General features: G+C 41.9%; 1 protein-coding gene across 2 annotated transcripts; it reads left to right on the forward strand.

Moving 5' to 3' along the window:
* Positions 1–753: 753 nt before the first annotated feature.
* Positions 754–18,108, forward strand: LOC146971040 (CTD small phosphatase-like protein). Of its 2 annotated transcripts, XM_085805003.1 has the most exons (8): positions 754–1,444; positions 9,457–9,614; positions 9,849–9,881; positions 10,985–11,086; positions 11,882–11,938; positions 12,394–12,486; positions 13,948–14,133; positions 15,046–18,108. In XM_085805003.1, exons 1-8 carry the CDS (start codon positions 1,369–1,371, stop codon positions 15,169–15,171), a joined length of 831 nt encoding a protein of 276 aa, XP_085661129.1. In that variant the 5' UTR covers positions 754–1,368; the 3' UTR covers positions 15,172–18,108. The 2 variants fall into 2 exon arrangements, with proteins under 2 accessions (XP_085661129.1, XP_085661130.1); XM_085805004.1 differs by lacking the exon at positions 9,849–9,881.
* The last annotated feature ends 759 nt before the right edge of the window (positions 18,109–18,867 follow it).

Consider the following 18,867-nt stretch of genomic DNA (forward strand, 5'->3'; position numbering starts at 1 on the left):
AGCAGGACACACAACAGCCCACCACTGATGGCTCTCCAGTCAGACCTGCTGGATCCAAGTTGAAATAATAATAATAAAAGGGTTAGGCATGCAAATAGTTAATGTAGCCAACTAGATGACTTCAATAACAAACTCTGCTGCAACCACAGTGCATTATTTATCTATTAGCCTAATTGAAGTCTAATGTGACTTTATTGGAAAGAGTTCTCCAGTGAGATACTATTGTGGAGATCATCTGGTCCAAAACGGCGGGTGATGTGACTGGACAGACATGCAGGTGCAGCAATGTATTTTATCACTATACTGAGCATCTTTGAAGCATTTTCCCAACTTGAACACTAGATGGCGCTCTCGGATTAATTTTTTTTTTTTTTTTTAACCACAAACCATGGGAGTAACAATACGCTCCAAGGGTTTTTGGATTAACATTTAGTGTCTGCTTGGATTGTGAAATGAGCTGTTGTTTGCCTGGGGCAACAACAACAGCTATAGATAGATGGCGACATATACAATTAGCCTACATAAAGTGTAGATTATGTTCGAGTGTAACGTATTCTTTTCATGTTAATAATAAAGAGCTATAATTTGCTGCGTGCGACTAATTACAGAGTAAAAGCAGCTTGAGAGCCGCGTCCAGCAGCCAGCTGCTGCTGCTGCTGCTGCTGCTGCTGCTGCATGGGTTGAGCAATGTAGCGCGGCGGGTTGGTGCTGCTGCCTGAGAGAGTCCATCACACAAACACACCGCCCCCTCCCACTCCGAGCGCCCCCGCTTCAGATGCAACTCAAAATACATAAAGCCTCCATGTTGCACGGGGACTGAAGGGCCAGCAGATATGAACTGTTTGCCTGGGAGTGTTAGCTAACTTCAATAATCTCCAACAACTTCGCATTTGATACGTGTTTTTGGACGAGAACAATTCTCCGACGGGCTTCCCAGGGTTTTCACCGCTGCTCCTCCAGACTCGGCCTCACATTGTGGATGATCCGGAGCTCCGCAGCTAACTCGCTAACCCCGAGCTATTTGCTAACTTCAGCTAGTTAGCAATTCAACGTCTGTTGTTTTTGTTGTTGTTGGGGTTTTTTTTCTAGACGCATGCTGTCGGTGTTTCCCACAAAATACTTGTTTGCAGCGATGATATTTTGCGGAGAGCCATAAATGACAGCCGTTCACTGGCTTCCTTCCACCGCCGTGCTAGCTGGCTGGCTCTGCCCGCCGCCCGTCCCCCTCTCCGCGGCCGGCCGCCTGGCTCCGTGGGCCAGCCGGTCATCCTCCTCGTAGACCGCTAGCTCAGAGCAGCTAGCACACGAAGCAGCGCGCTAGTACGAATAACATTGTGGGAAACAAAGCAGGAATAACCACCCGTCTCAATGGACCACATGTCCATCATAACCCAGGTTTCCAACCCGAAGGAGGAGGAAATAATATCGTTTAACCAGGAAAAAGGTAAGAATAAGTCAGGAATGGGGTTTTAACTCATGCTAGTTAGCCAGCTAACTACTTTTCTCTCAACTGACGTTAGCGGCTAGCTCAGGCTCGCTAGTTGTTTTAGTAGTCGGAGACACCACAGGTTGCCTGTTGTCACTGTCGTTTATAAACCTGCAAATTAAACCAGCGTTAGTTAACAAGTTGATGGTGAGCAACACGTCTGTCGGGGGCCAGAGGAAGTTGTCGAGCTAGCTGAACATTAGTTTGCTGCGCTCCGGTGTCAGGACGTGTGGCTTCATCCCGTTAAAGCTGCTGGCCGAGTTAAGAAAGAGCACAGTTGTTGTCAAACAGTGGTTACCCACTATCAACCATTTAATGCCAAGTCAGCGGCATTAAAACGTGTATCCAACAGGACTGCACAGCTAGTCTACATTATTTAACAGGCGAATTGCTGAAAGCAACGCAACAACAAGACGCCAAAAAGTTGACCATGGTTTGGTTTGACGCGCAGCAGAGTAGTGTGGTGCAGAGAGCTGAGCTGTGTGCGCTCCCACTATTGTTGGACACAAAAGCAAGTCAACACAGCATTTTCTTTCAGACGTGACTCTTTGATGTGGTAAAGCCATCACGACTGATCATCTTGTCGGGTGGAGAGATTTACATTGAAATCAAGTTCAACAGATTTTCTCTGTGTTGTAAACAATGAAGCTGTTCTGTGTCAGATGGAGACTGCTGATTATGACTGTCGGTCTTGTGGATTATCCCTTTAAATTTAACAAACAGCTGACATTGTGTTTTCTGATTATTTTTACTATCACCTCACCACTAGGCACCCATTCCTACCTCTGGTACAGTTATAATGGATTTCATGGGATCTTGGGGGTCAAATGGTGGTGTGCCCCTTGATTCTCACTCAGGCTCATTTATTGCTCCCTATTTATTTCTCCTTTAGACTTGATCATGATTCGTAAGAGGTCAGATCTCTTTCAAGACCATAGTTCATTCATTCCCATTCCTCGGGCTGCTCTGATGCTTTCCGGGTCACACAGGCCCATGGGATGTGTATCAGTATCACATCTCCAACATCACTTGTCAGTCCATTAGTAATGTGAGAACTTAAGTCTTTCAACCATTACAATGCATTCTCCTCTGAGGCTACTAAAGTATCCCTCAGCAAATACTATGGATTCTGTGTGACTTGAACATACGTGGGCGTCACGGGAGATTATCATTGCAGGTATGTGGGAGTTATGGGAGAGTATCAGTGCAGTGTATGGTGGTGAAATATACAGATTCCACAGTAGTGATACAGAGCTTTTGATAGTTTTATGTTTCAGTAAAAATATAATCAACATATAGTTATTTTGCATGATAATGTGTCTCAAGATGGTTTTCACAAACCATTATTTGGCATCTGTGGTATTGTGCTTGGAAAAATGTGATGAAGTCACTTGGGGTCACTTAGTATGAGTAGTGTTGAAATGTCTCTAAGTGGTAAGTTCACAAGAAAATTCCTCTGCTAATGATTCAAGTAATTTCCCAGTACAAATGCCAGTGTGGGCTATGACTAAAAGCAGAATTGTTTTTGCTCTTCTTTTATGTCTTTAAATTGAAGTTGGTTCCTGTGGTCTTTTTGCTGTTTGTCAGTGAAACATGCGGCATCTTTTAAATTGTGAATTTAAAGATGGACAAATTAATTCACAGTTTTATTTAAGTGTATGGTGATTGCATCATTGCTTGAGCTCAGTTTCTGTCATCTAGTCATGTTATGTCGATGGTACCTGGTTTCAATTTAACTGTGGTATTATTTAGTGTGGCCTTTCGTTTGCCGACAGAGGATTTTTAGTGGCACCACACACACATACACTCTCAAGCCACTGCATTACAATCACACAATTGCCTGAATAAGAGACTGTCATACAGGACGAAGTAGAGAAGTGATGCTGCTGTTTGATTCTTCCTCGTCCATTTTCTCTCAAGTGTGAGTCATGCAGAATTCTTCCCTTAGATGAACATTTACCATCGCTATAGGAATAATTTGGCCATGTACTTTCTTTCATCTGTTCTTGACATTTGAATGAATGAGAATGGCGCATTGTCATGGGATATGAGTACTACCTGGAATTTTGTAAGATCTTCCATTTAATATGTATTTAACAATTTGCAGATACTATATTTAGGTGCGCGGCGTGCGCCCCGTCTTAACATGGCATGATTATTAACTTTATTCTTTGGGATTAAGAAACAGACTGTCTTTTATCTGTTGCAGTTCACATAGCATAGAGCCCATCCCAGCAGCTGTCCTCGAGGAATTTAACAGGTAGTCTTCCACTGCTTGAACAGGCTCCAAACTGTCTGGACAAAAATTGACCACCTTTGCTCTCAGTGTTCCTTTACTGGCTGTCTTACGACATGTGCCTGCCTTTCACACTGGTTTGGCTGCCAAGCAGCAACCTAAATATAGAGTCACTGCCCTGTTGGCCAGGGCACCACTGACCTCCAGGCCAAGTATAACTACTTGCAAAGATGACAATGATAATTTTCTTCATTCTTGCTGTCGCACAAGGCTGGTTTGGAAAAAAAAGCTTTTGGAAAAAGTTTTTTGGTCCTGTTGCGTTTTTTTTTTTGTTTTTTTTGAATGGTATTGATCAAGGGGTTTTTAAAGTCAGTACTTACTGATACTGTTGACCAGGACCTTAATGTATCTGCGAGATGAATGGGAGCCCCATACATGATCCATTTACCCTTTTAATAAATACTCACGGAATCCAAGGCGTTCCTGAGGATTGATTTATGTGTGGTGGCATGCACTGACCGAGCTCTGCAGTTGTTCAAAGACCATCACAGTAATTTCAGCAACACAGTTTTTGTCAGTATTTCATTTTTCACTTTATATATATAAATATATATAAACGTCTAATTTGTTAGTGAAAGGTTTGTGGTACTTTTGTTTAATGATTACCTGTAGCCAGTTTAATGTTTACATATTCTTCACCTCAGGTTATGTGTAGGTTGGTTATTAGTGCCCAAATAAACATGAATGTAAATAGTTCTCACTCTGTGTTAGACCTAAACAGGCAACATGCCAACAGTATAATTTACATCTTGCTCAGCGTGTGTTTAAATATTTGAGTGGCACCTGCACAGCCTTAGCAAACATAGCAAATTATTGGATAAAGGAATCATATCTAGATTACTTTAGTTATAGTCAACCAAGATATAAAAACATGTTTTTTTCATATTGCTTTCTATTAATCTTTAATCTAATTAAGTGAATCAGAAGACCTCTCGGGGGGTAGGACAAGTCTGTTTACTTCTATGAATATTGCCCCTCAAAGGTAATACATTGATTATGGAAATGGAGATCCATTCACGGTGGGAGTTTGGGGTTTATCATACCACAGAACTAAGGCCTGCTCTGATAACTGCTTGTGTTGTATTCATGATAGCACATTCACTGACATCCCTGAAAATTGTGGACGTGTGTTGTGTTTTCAACTGATAAAAAAAGGTTGCTTATTGCTGCATCTGGCAACAACTGTAATCAACAGACTGTTGACCTGCACAGTCTGTGGATTGCTCTATTCTGCCTCATTCCCCTTACAAATATTGATGTAACACACTTAAACCATGATACCTCAGTCATTTGATCCCGGTCTTTTCTTAATTCATGTTATGCCTTTTCATATGTGGAAATTGGACTGGTTAATGGTGGTTGGAGGCTTAACTTTATCAGTCTGACTGTTACATTTTTCTACAGATTAAAAGAATGAGGACTAGACTACACATGTAAAGTTAGTCCACTGAGAAATGTATACTTTTGTCTATACAAATGCTCAGTGCTCCACCTAGACTAAACATAAGGTTTTAAGATTGCACTGCACTGTTTACATCAGGGAGTGTGGAAGTAATTAAACCTCTCACTGTACTACACTGAGTCTTAACCAAAGCTGTATGTTGTTTAACAACCACAAAGCCACACGTGTATCCATGACACAACATACATGTATCCGCCATATAGAAAAGTGACAGAGCCTTTTAATGTTTTTTTTTCTTTTCTTTTTAAACCAGACCCCGCTGAAAGTTGCTATGATGCCGAAATAAATGTTAGTTTTGGACAGCGTAATCCTGGATATACAGTACTTTAATCTCCTAAACCCAGTGGAACAGTACAGGGAATACTTTGTGTCCAGTAAATGGCCAAATTTGTCAGAATTGAAACAACAGCCACTATGAATACAAATATGAGGGAGTGATTGATCAGGTCACACCATTGGTCAGCTGAATGCAGCGTGACTTAAATCACCGAATTACAGCATTGGTCTACCAGCCCAGTGTTTGAGTTAACTCCACTTATTATTGCTCTTCCAAAATGTATTGGTGCAAACTACTAAGCCCAACCAACTGTTTGCATTTGTCACTATGTTTACCAACCTTTCAGACTCTGACAAATCTTGTGACTTTTTGGACAAAGTTTAGTAATTTCCCAGAGAAGAGAGTTGCCAGTTGTACAGTTGGCAAGCATGATGCACAGGTCTCACTGTGAGTGTCGGAGAGGGGAAGCAGCAGTTTGTTATCCAGACGGAGGCTCTGTTCTGTCTCTGAGATAAAACAAGAGATATTCTGCTGCGTCTAGCTTTCTCTCTGAGTCATCATTTTACATATAGCCAAAATCATAGCACAGCCGTCTTAAGCTTGTCTGTGTGCTCCAGATGATGTGTTGTGACAAAATAAGGATTATAGCTTTTACCATGTACTCTTAATGAGCTGGCATCCAGTCACTATTTAATACCTGTGTTGTTGTCTGACAGCAGAAACATATTGATGAGAACATCTTTTTGTGAATTTGGCTGTATTAAAATGCTATGTGAGCACAGCATGCAGGAGAGAAGCAAACTGATAAAGGGGTGAACCTGGCTGATATTAGGCAGAACGTAAATCACTGCGAGGACATCAATTGTTTACAGCGGCACCATGTGCTAAGTTAGTGATAGTCACATAGTCAGTATAAGGTGTTGACCTTCTCTTAATGTCTGGAGAGTTGGAGTTTGTTGTGAGGAGGAATAGAAATGAATTAAAGTACTGGAGTTGGACTTATGATCATGTAACCCTCTCATTAGTCAATTACTACCCTCATCCCCTTGAGGTGAGTTTCAGGCCCAGTTCCTCTCTCTGCATGCCTCGGTTGTCCAGTTCTCTGAGGGTCTTTGTGCAGGAAATAAATCCAGCAGCCGGTTGTAGTGATGAGTCACAGGAAGCTGACAACTGCCCCAGTGTCCCAGTTTTACAGAAATATAGAGCTGAAATGACTAGACCAAGTCCAGTCTAATAAATAAGAAATCGTGTGGTGCCAATTAGGTTATTTTTAGACTCCAACCAGGATTACTGCAGCAGATACCATCCCTCAGTGTTGCTGTCTAACTAAAGATAAGAGAACACGGAGAACTATTTGGTTGATTTTTCTTTGTAGTTTCTCTCTGAAAGAAATGTTTTATAGCTCCATGCTCAGTGATGTCACTAAACAAATCTCTGAACCACTTTATATGGTGGTTGTTGCAGTGTTAAAATTGGTAATTTCCAGTGCATGTGGTCAGATTGTGGTATACACTGTTAAAACGTTAATTCATAGGAATCTTTTCATATACAGTTACTATTTTATTCCTCTTCCTTGTGAGCACCTGCAGACTGTCCTTTTTTGTTTTGGACACTAAGAAGATCAGATAGGGATTTCCTGAGGGATTTCTTTTGGATTATTGACAAAATAAACTGCATTGTCTTGTGTGCATCTATAAAAGCTGTGGACAAAGCCCAGTCAGTTTCATTCTGTTCCACAGAAATGGTCTTTATTTTGCACATTCTTTCATTTTTAACTCTCTGTGTGGCCACAGACACGAGAAAGTGAAATCAGGAATGCCTCAAGGGAATTTCGTAACATCTGGTTCAAACTGGTCCCACTTGTACCGAGAGATGAACTGATTAGAAATTGGTGGTTACAAGTCAAGGTCGCTGTGCTCTCACAAAATCTCACAAAATACACTCAGACAAATGTAGAGGATGATAGCATTATGAACTGATGACATTGTATATTCAAAGGTTAACTTCACTGGGAAATCATACTCTCCATTAACAACTTTTCTGGCAATTATTCATTACCATAAAAAGGGACAGAAAGAGAGATTTCTTAAAGGGATAGTTCAACATTTTGGCAAATTGGCAAATGCAGAGACTGCTTGCTGAAAAGCTGCCCCCAACAGGAACGCGCATCAGTTGTTTTGCATGAATTTCCCTAAAACAACTCTGTCTGGTAACGTTCCGTTATTATCTCATAGCGTGGTGAATGTGCAGGTCACAACTTGTCCACCAGAGCGTTTTGTAGTTGTTGGATTGTGTATTTGATGAGTTTGATGAGGGAAACCAAGAAATCCCATGAGCCTCCGTAGCGTAGCTCTGAGCAGCTCACGGCTCTGCTCGGCCGTTCTAAAAACAGCTTGCACCGACAATTAAAGGTAATGAACCTACTCCTATACTCCTAAGACTATGGGGATTATGGCAATGGGCCAATTTGCTAAAATGTTGAACTATCCATTTAAAAAGTTTGGGGTTTTACCCACAATCACTGCAGTATATTTTTGATGTTGCTATGAAATCAGCTATAACATCACAGAACATAATGTCAGTAATGGGCAGATAGTGTTTCAGTCGCATTACTACATTATCTCTGCTAGACTGAGCAATTCCATGTGTTCAGGTTTCAGTTGCTTAAAATAAGCACGGGATGTTTTACTGTTATTTTCCCGTTGATGGGCGCATATTGTACTTAACTCGTCTTTGGCTGAAGGAGACTTTGTTGCTGATAAGATGCAATCAGCACAGCATGCCCTCACTTGCAAGACAATAATTAGTGCTGCTGATAGATAGAAATGGCGGGAGAGATAAAGTAGCGCAGGTAGAAAGCGTTGCACGCAGCTGTGACATGTTGTGACTCTGATACTTCTGACTACAGTATTAGTAGCTGCAGAATATAAAAATGAAAAATGAACTTGTGTTAATCAAGATGGTGTGGTAACGGACTTCTAAATACTATGAAATCTAGGAATATTTTGTTAGAAGGACACTTGACAAAGCTTGGGTGATGTATGAATACATTTTGGTGTTATTTGTATTTTCTTCAAGGTGTTTGAAGGTACCTGGGTATTTGATCAAAGCTCAGAGAACACAGTGGTATAATGATATAATATCAAGATGCCAAAAGATATGACATAATGCCATTTGCTCTTCGCTGGTCTTCAGTTGCTAAAGCATTCAGGTTGTGTGAGCAGGGGGGACTGATGGGTGGAGAGGAATGCAGCCTTGTATAGGCTCTGCGGGGTCTGAGGGCCTCCCACCTCCCTAACTCCCTCCCTCCCTCCCTCCCTCGTCTCATGTGCATGTCCAGGCTGCTTCAGTCACTCACCTGCCAGCTGAAACATGGGAGGGAAATGTAAGCAAGCATTCAAAATGGAGACTTGTGGGCCAATCAGGAGACAGGAGTCGCAGCAGGGCAAAAAGGAGGAGGGAGGAGTGTGCAGCTTCCAACTTGTCACTATTAATAAAAGCTCAGTGTCTGATTTAGGCCCTGCTCCGTACTCCTGGAATGAGAGGCGATCTGCAATCAGAGCAGAGCGCGCTCCGACCCGTCGCTATGTGTGACTGATGAAGTCACCCGGCCAGCAAAGTTATTTTCTGATCGGCCATTCTGCCAGGGCCCCGGTCAACAAATCCGGCACTAATGCCATTTAATCACGCTGTCAAGGTCTCACCTTTTGTTGTGATTCAGTGCAACTCACACCGCTGCGGCCACAAGGAGAATTGTAATGAACAACACAAGAGTTTGTTCCCAGTTAGTCAAACAGCTCAGCATGCAAATAACCAAACATAAACACTTCCCAGCTTCAGCCTGCTCCTTTTTTTTTTTTCTCAACAGAACATTGATTTGCATATTGACTCGTTCACCCTTCCTTCACTCCCCCCCCCCCCTGTTGTTCTGACAGCGTCCCAGTCGAACAGCAGCCTAAAGAAGCAGCGGAGCCGGAGCATCTTCAGCACCTTCTTCTGCTGCTTCCGCAACTACAATGTGGAGCCGCCAGCCACCAACACCAACACCAGCTCCCTGCCTCCGCCTGTTGAGGAGAATGGATCGCCTCCTAAGGTGAGCTGCTGTTGCACCATGGGAAACGTCCCAGTCTGGACCTTTCACATCTCCATACATTATGAACAGTTTTTATCTGTTGTTAACGGTCTCTTTGTGAAGAGTGACTTCTCTGTTTTTCTTTATATCCATGGACCTTTTGTTTTTTTTATCTCCTTTTTTGTTTTTTGTTTTGTTATCCTTTCTACCCCTCACTGTTTTGTATGTGCGTGTCTTATCTCTCATGTATTGTAGTGTGACCAGGTCGAGGTCATCCCTGTCCCTAGTGTATGTATTGCCTTTTTTCTTTTCCTTTGCATGCAGGCTGAGTGGGCTGGTGCTGGCACATCCTGTCTGTGTGGGCTCCAGTGCTCCTCAGAGGGCTTTAGCTCTGCTACCGTACTGCAGTTCATTTTCAGCCCATCGTAGCACTGGCTGTGTGGAAGGTGTACTGTATATGCACCTCTGGGTTTAAATGGTGCCTCAGTGCCCGGTCTGCATGAGTGACACTTGGTGGTTTGTATGCTTTCCGACATACTGTGACACTAACTGTCTAACAAGTTCAGTGTAAACAAGTTTTCTATTAATCGCCTCAGGAGCTTCTATGCAAGAAGTAAATCCAGTTATTATGCTACTTATCCATGCAGTCGAATAATATTAGTGAGAGCTAAGCTCCACAGGAGCCGCTAGTCTGTTTTCACCCTTAACTAAGAGGTAAAACAAATTGATCCTGTCACTCAAGGAAGGAATTAGATGTGATCTGGTTATCTTGTGGTCCCGCCAACAAAACTGTCAAATCACCCAGTCACTGACCATCTACAACTCAACTCTTTAGCTCCATCAAATACAGAACTGTTCCTGCTTTGAAGCACAGTTCCCCTCAAAGAGTTTGAGTGAAACTAAAGACAGCTCGACAGCAGCAGCTAACCTTTGCATGGTCCTTGTCTAGGATAATGTGTAAAACTTTATTTAATCTCCTTCGATTGGAAATAAGATCTAAGGGGATTTCAGACAGCATTAATGCTTGATTGGGGCTGTAAGCAGGAGAATCCAACAGGGTGTCGTTGTGAAGCTATGTGTTCTTTAAACGCATCATTTTAGACATGGCTTTTATGTCAGCTGCATTGTTACCCATGGAGATGCTCTTCCTAACGTGGTGTTGGCTTTCTGCTCAGCCTCACACATTAATTTATGCAAATATGTCCTGTATCAAGCCTTCTCTCTCTCTCTCTCTCTCTCTCTCTCTCTCTCTCTCTCTCTCTCTCTCTCTCTCTCTCTCTCTCTCTCTCTCTCTCTCTCTCTCTCTCTCTCTCTCTCTCTCTCTCTCTCTCTCTCTAACATGATCACTCTGTCCATATATCTGACATAATCTTCCTTATTTTTCCCCACAGCCACCAGCCAAATACCTCCTACCAGAGATGAAAATATCTGACTATGGCAGAAAGTGTGTGGTGATTGACTTGGATGAAACACTCGTCCATAGTTCGTTCAAGGTGAGAAGACACCACAGCTCAGATTGACGACTTGCACTGCTGCATACGTGTCTGTGTCACCCAGCAATGTGTATCTTTCGAAGAAATCTCACACACACAATCACCATTTGATTTAAATCTTCACCAAAGCAACTTGTAACTAGAAAGGAGAATCACAACTTTCACTTCCATGAAAACATAAGTGCATTTAAATAAGTACTTACTGACAACGTTGACATTATCTCGGTCAAGGCTCAGCCAGTTTCATGCAGGAAGTTTCTGTTGTGTTAAATCCATTAGGTCACTGTGTAAACAAAGCCAGGAGAGGAGCAGGTGGCAAAGCATGTACTGTAGTAAGAACAAGGGCCATATTACAGCCCTGATTGTCCCTTAAGGACAGAAGCAGGACGGTGACAGGAAAGACTGAAGGCCAGCTGATGGTGGCAAACAGCTACAGTCGACAGAACGTCTTTATTGTTCCACATAAAAGGCTGCGGTGCAGCAGTAACCTGGGGTTACTGTTACACCCCGGCAGGTTTGATGTGTAGACATCCCTCTGCTCCTTTTCTGTGCAGTTCCTGACTGAGTGTCCACCTTGTTGTCTGTTGTGTGAAATGACTAGAGAGGCTACAGTGAGAAGCAGAACAACCAGGGGGGATTTGTTTTGGCAAACAAGACACCAATTATCTCCTTGCTGACAAACTGTGAATTGCAGTTTTTGAAGTGTGACTGGTAGGACCTCTGCTGGTCAGTATGGGTACTACATTGACATTAAACTCATAATAATATGCTATGATGTTGTGTTTCTTCCCACAGCCCATCAGCAATGCTGATTTTATTGTTCCAGTGGAGATCGATGGTACAGTTCATCAGGTACTGTACACACAACAGAAAAAGCTTCTTTTTTCTTTTTAGATTTTTTTTTTTGTTCATTTGTTCATCATTTTGTTGTGTGGAGATCCTGAAGAGAGACTGGCTGTGATCTGGTTCAAGTAATCCAGGATAGGCTGTGTGTATCCTGGTTGGCCTATTCATGATTACTTGCACTTGGTGGCAGCTGCTGGACTAGTGATGCAGTGGATGACATGAACCATGAGTGAGAACGACTTAAAACAATGTGGTTATTAGATTTCCGCATGGCAGGATGCAGGATTTTTTTCTTTGCTGGAAAGTTGTTGTACATAACATCTCATCATAGTAATAATCACACTGCCATAGATTACAAAGAGAAAAGTCATATTAAACCTCAAGAAGTGGGTGCTTCCAATGTTTGTCTGACACTCCTCCTACACCATGTATGTTGCCTAAAGTCTGTGCGTGTCTTGCAGGTGTATGTGCTGAAACGACCCCACGTGGACGAGTTTCTTCAAAAGATGGGAGAGCTGTTTGAATGTGTGCTGTTTACAGCCAGTCTTGCCAAGGTGTGTTTAGGCACAGACATGCCACTTGTTTTGGTAACAAGCCATGGGACTATGAATAGCTTTTATTTCCTTGTTCTAGCCTTTACTCTTCATCTGCTCTTGCTATCTGGATTTTCACACTCTCATTTCCTTTCCATCTGCATCTTTAGCATCTTAGCCAATACAGGATGGGTAAGTTAAATAGATAGAAATAGCCATCTTCAGGGATTTCGCTGTAGTATCAGATATTCCTCACGCTGAGTCAAGCAGCTGAGCTCGGTGTCAGTGGTGCTTGTTGTGTCATAGAGTAGTGTTTCCTGATCCGTGCCTGGTGAATACAGCTGTGAAGGAGGAGTCGCTTTGCTTCCTGTTGGATAATAGTGTAGCATTTAGATTTTGCAAGTTGTTGGAACTATTTGACCACAAAAATGTGCCTCACACTACAATGCATTCACAAGTACACTGCCTCATATTTTTCAATTTTGTTATGTTGCATCCTGATGCTGAAATTGTCATTAATTAATATATTGTCCCTCTCTACACTCCATACCCCATGATAACAAAGGTAAAACAGATTTTTAGAATTTTTAGCCAAAATGAATAGTTTTGCTCTGGTCAGATTTATCTCAATCTGCCTCTCCAATCATGGTTCACTGTTGGAGGGTAATGGGCAGGTTCAGGGTTGATGCCAAACGGGTTCATATTGGTTTTTATCAGACCAAAGAATCTGCTAAGCAGCTTTCATTTGTCTTACTGAGGAGAGGCCTCCATCTGGCCTCACAACCATAAAGCCCAGATTAGTGGAGCGCTGCAGTGATGGTGGTCCTCCTGGATCTTCCTATGTCTCCACACAGGACTTCTGCAGCTCAGTCAGAGTGACCACTCTGTTACCAGGAGCTTAGTTTGGCTGGGCAGCCAGGTCTAGGACCAGTGCTGGTTGCTCCAGACCTCTTCCATGTTTAAATGATGGGTCACTGTGTTAAGAGCCTTCATTACACAACATTTTCAATACACTCCTTCAGATTTGAACATCAACACCGTCCGGTCTCTGACCTCTGCAGGCTGTTCTTTCAACCTCATGACTTTTTAGTTTTTACACATTGTCAGCTCTGAATCCTCACATAGACACAGCTGTGTGCTGTTTAAATTGTGCCCTGTCAATTGAATTAATGCATAAATATATGATCAAGAGAAATGGCAGGAGTCCGAGCTCAAATTCAGGTGTCTTAGCAAAGCTTCTGAATTCTAGGATCAGCGTCTTCCCTTGTTTTTGTAGTTTTTTCGCCCAGTTTTTCTTTTTTTAAACCATTTGCGAACAGTTGTAAGGTTCTCTTTTTGTTTTGTCATCATGGGGTAGTGAGTGAAGGTTGGTGAGAGAACAGATACAGCATATGATTAAAAAAATGTGGGTCAGTGTACTTTCTGAATGCATCGTTGCAGTTGGCTGTAAAATTCAGGATCTGTCTAATATTTGTTTTGCAGTATGCAGACCCTGTGGCAGACCTGCTGGACCAGTGGGGGGTGTTTCGAGCCAGACTCTTCAGAGAATCCTGCGTCTTTCACAGAGGAAACTACGTCAAAGACCTCAGCCGGCTGGGACGAGAGCTCAACAATGTCATCATCGTTGACAATTCACCTGCCTCTTATATTTTCCACCCAGAAAATGCTGTGAGTCCTGGTACACCAACAAAATACTTCAAAGATACTTGTACTGTGAATAAGCCCTATGTTCCCATTGCTGGCTGTCTTATTATAATCCTTCATATGAAATGACAGTGTTTTTCCTAACGGTCTAGTCTACACATCAAAACTACACTTTTATTTATAGTTAAAGGGATATTTCAACATTTTGGCAAATTTGCCTATTGCCATAATCCCTATAGTTTTAGGAGTAGGTTCATTACCTTTAATTGTCAGTGCAAGCTGTTTTTAGATTGGCGGGGCAGAGACGTGAGTTCTGCACAGTGCACTGTATTTTCGCCTTTCCCTCATCAAACACATCAAATACACAATCCAACAACTCCAAAACGCTCTGGTGGACAAGTTGTGACCTGCACATTCACCACGCTCTGAAATAATAATGTAACATTACGTGACAGAGTTGTTTTCGAGGCAAATGTGTAGCCAGAACTACATTTCAGACAAGGCTGAAGGGCGGAGTGACTTCAGAAGCAAAAGTAGTTCTGAGTATTTGCTTCATGTTTCGTAATGTTACAGAATTATACGTTATTTCATAGTGTGGTGAATGTGCAGGTCACAACTTGTCCAGGAGAGTGTTTTGGAGTTGTTGGATTGTGTATTTACATGTAGTTTGATGAGGGAAACATGGAAATACCGTGCGCCTCTGTTGCATTAGCTGAGCAGCTCACATCTCTGCCCCGCCGATTTCAAAACAGCTTGCACCGACAATTAAAGGTAACGAACCTACTCCTAAGACTATAAGGATTATGGCAATAGGAATTTGCCAAAATGTTGAAATATCACTTTAAAACTACAAGTTACTTTGTGTTCTGTTCCCATGTTTGAGTCTTAGTTGATATTAAACAGACGCTAACTGGAGGTGGTTTCCCGTCTGCCCAGGTCCCAGTCCAGTCCTGGTTTGACGACATGAATGACACAGAGCTGCTGGACCTGCTGCCTTTCTTTGAGGGACTCAGCAAAGAAGAAGAGGTTTACGGAGTCCTGCAGAATCTGAGAAGCAGGTAGCAGGACACCCGACGGCTCCGTCTGCGCTCTCCACGCTCCTCTCTGTCGATCTCTGCCCCTTTCTACAACCACATCTCTCAGACTCAGGCAGATCTTCCCACACGCGCCCCTCTTGTCTCTGCCCCAAGGGGACGCCTTGGAGTCTCACTGTGGAAACCTTAATCCTGTCTCTGCTCTCATCTCCTGGTGACTGGCTGCCTTCTGTGTGCCATCAGAAAAAAACAAACACTTAATATCCCAGGAGCACTGTGTCTCACAAAAAACCACACCAGAAAGTGTACAGAGCGTCCTAAGATGGTAATATGGAGGACAAAATGCTAAGAGGTATGAACTCTGGTCTTTATTTTCAAACCAACAAAGTTTTACTATTCGGTGAAGTGCTTATTTTAAAACCAAAACAAAAAAAAACAAAATGAAAAAAAAACATCTTTTTGTCTGAACCTTCTTTTGTGGTACAACACAAAAGTCTGAAAAGATTTTGTCCTCGTATTGTTGCTATGCAGGCAGTTTCTGGTAGTAGAAAGGACTGTGATTCTCTTTTCTTACCGAATGAAGTGCCTTGTGTGAATGTTGTTTATATGGGGGGATATTTTGTACATGGCATATTTCCAGAGTACTTCAGTCTTTTCACACACAATATGCTTTAAAGTGGACACAGAAGTATCTTTATAAAAATGTTTGGCTTTAGTTTTTTTGATCATCAAACGCTGGGTAAATGTCTCCATATTTCTTTTTCTTTTTTTTTTCCCAGTATGCTTGTGCCATTATATAGATGTGACTTTGTTTCTTCCTGCTTTTCATTATACGTAGAAATAGTTACTTTGTTAGACAATGGAGTACGTTTGCAATTTGCGTTTGATAGTTTTGATCTGAAAAGCTCAGATAAAATTGTGCCATTTGTTTTTCTGTCTCCAACATTACTCCCCCTTTATCTCATTTTATTATTTGCCAAATACGGAAATTATTTTTAACAGGCTTCATATCTTTAATAGTGGTTCAACTGTAAGTGTTGCAAACCATTAGCATAGCATTATAGGTTTTATTCTTTTGACAAATAGATGTCAAATTCATTTGTATATTTTTAATGTTATGAGGTCTTTGTTGTTATGTTGTGCTTATCAAACGGCTAATTTTTAGCCCCCCCTCCGTTTTTTTTTTGTTTTTTTTTTGGACACTGTTAAAGTGGTGCAGCTCCACCCCGGAGGGATGATCTTCCTCTAGAATTGTACACAGTTGCAAAGTTATCCACTTTGTTGTTTTCAAATGGTCACAGTAGGCTCACAGTAAATGGGTCGAGTGCCATGTTTTTATGTTTTCCATGAGGTTAGTGTCTTTAGGGACTATAGGATAGTGTCAGATTGAGTCTGGACCGTGTTGAAATCACACCGCTCTCTCCTGATTTACACATGACGAAGGCCTGGCCCGCTCCAGCCCTGATGTAAACCCAGTGGAGGTGACGTGTGGCGTTCACCTTCCCAGACTCTTTTTAACTGCTCTTCACCTCAGTGCCTACCTTTTTTGAGAGGAGCCACGCAAACCGAATGCTGCAACATTAGATACCATGGCAATAAACCTTTTTGGGGGGGCGTTTCCATCCCAAGTGTTTGGTTTGGGTGTCTAGAGCACTTGACAAGGCCAGCCAGGATAGGTTTGTAAACAGTGAAGCCGTCCTGGTCATCATAGTGACTTACAGTGTTCACGTGAACCATTTAACACATTTTTGATCCAAAAACTGGACATGCACATAATCCATAGGTCTTTAGTCATTTTAATAATTATCTCAAAAGGATTTTTCTTTCTGAAACAACTTGAATGTTGCTTGGTCTATTTCAGCAACAGCAGCCAAACAACCTTGTATAGTGAACTACATTGCCATAGCGATCAGCTTGCGTTGTGGGAGAAAGTAAAAGAGGCCGCCTTCCAAGCCTACAGACGGGTGTTCGGTCGTTGGGGCGTCCAGCTCTAGATGAAACTCCTGGGACTGTGGAGAACCTCACCATGGCATGATGCCTTACTGCCCGCGGAGGCACAAAGCAATGTTTCTTCTCATTAATTCCAAGGTTTCATCCACACAGTTCAGCGTCGTCTCATTAGTATTTTCTTATGGAGTGTGAGAATGACCCGGCCGCACGCGGTCAGGTCACTAGCATTGTGAAACAATAAAAACGCAGCAACAAAGCATGAGAAAGCTATGTCGTGCCATCTAGGGATTGTACCCCAACAAAACCATACTTGCTTTCTTGCTTGGTTTATGGGTCGTGATGTTATAGGAAAAAAGACCTACACTACTTCATGATTTCCACCATATTTTTCCAGTTGAAAGGCTGCTGCTCCTTCAGGCGTATTAAAACATTTTCTTCCTTTTGCATTTAAGCATTTGTGTTGGTGACGAGTGCTCTGTTCATGATGGTTTCAGTGCAATGTCGTTTTCTAAGAAGTGTTTGGTCCACTCTTCCCAACCTCTCGATGATTATCTTTCTCTGAAAATGTTGTTTGTATCATTGTGATATTTTTCTACCTACCTTTTGTCAGTATTTGGTTTTAAAAAATCGCATATTACCCATTGTATCCAGCAGTCTGTTCGTCTTTCCTTCAGATCTGTAATGTCCCTCTCTCTTGCCTCGTGGTAAGAACTCTCAGTCAGGTCTCGTCTTTCCTATCAGGGGACATGTACGTCTGTATGTTTGTATGTGTGTGCACGTGGGCCCTTACAGTTTTCTTTTTCTGTATGTATCACCTCACTCTAAATCACACATTCATCATTTTGTATTTAACACCAAAGTTCTACAACACTTGAGTTCAAGTCACTGTTTTTTTTTTTCTGGTTCAGGTTCACTTTTTGTTCTCGTTGGCTTACTTTGAGTGTTGGCAGCGTGTTGTCATCCTGAGCATCAGTTACTTTTTCTTTCTTTCCATAATAAAAAGGCTTCATTGAAACTATTTGCCATGTCTTTTTTTTTAATTGTCTCAAGTTATACATAAATTAAGGCCAAAGATCCTCACTTTAGACTGGTGTGACTGAGGTTTCCACTGTTTCTCTGACTTGACATGAAACTCCTAAAGTCATGAGGGAGAATGTTACTGTGTCCTATCACTGTGTTTTACACTCAACATTTTTATTTTGCAATTAATTTCCTTGCAGTTATGTCAAAATAAAGCACATTTTTATGGAGCCGATGTTGCTTGTCTTCTGTCAGCAGACTAATGGCAATTTTTATAGTCTTTTTTTTCCACTACTAAAAGCTTATTTGGTTTCCTACAAAACCGCCATAAACAGGACAAATTAAGTGGACAAAAATTAAAATAAAGTTAAGTGGTGTGGGGCCAAGCTGCACTTTTTGTTCACCTTTTACAGGACATTGAAAACTGGTTAACAAACAGTTGCCTGGTTTCACATTCAGCAAATAAATAGTAAAGGAAGTCTTCATTAAAACTGGTGTTCCTGCTCAGATCAAACAAGCTGACACAATATCAGCAGGCTTCAGCCACTTACCTGTTGCTCCTCTTCTGCATTCTGTTGTCAGATAATGGGGGAAAAATTAAGATTATGACTGAATCTCAGTCCATAAATACTACATATAAACTTTCAAGCTACTTTACCCTGCAACAATCCTGATTAAGGGGAGACACTACAGGTGAATAGGGTAAAAAAAATTTAAATAACAGATATCACCATGAAACTTCCTAAGTTTGTCA

This window comes from Trachurus japonicus, chromosome 17 (genome assembly GCF_045865225.1).
Source record: "Trachurus japonicus isolate A0001 chromosome 17, Traja_1.0".
In the NCBI taxonomy this organism is placed as follows: domain Eukaryota; kingdom Metazoa; phylum Chordata; class Actinopteri; order Carangiformes; family Carangidae; genus Trachurus; species Trachurus japonicus.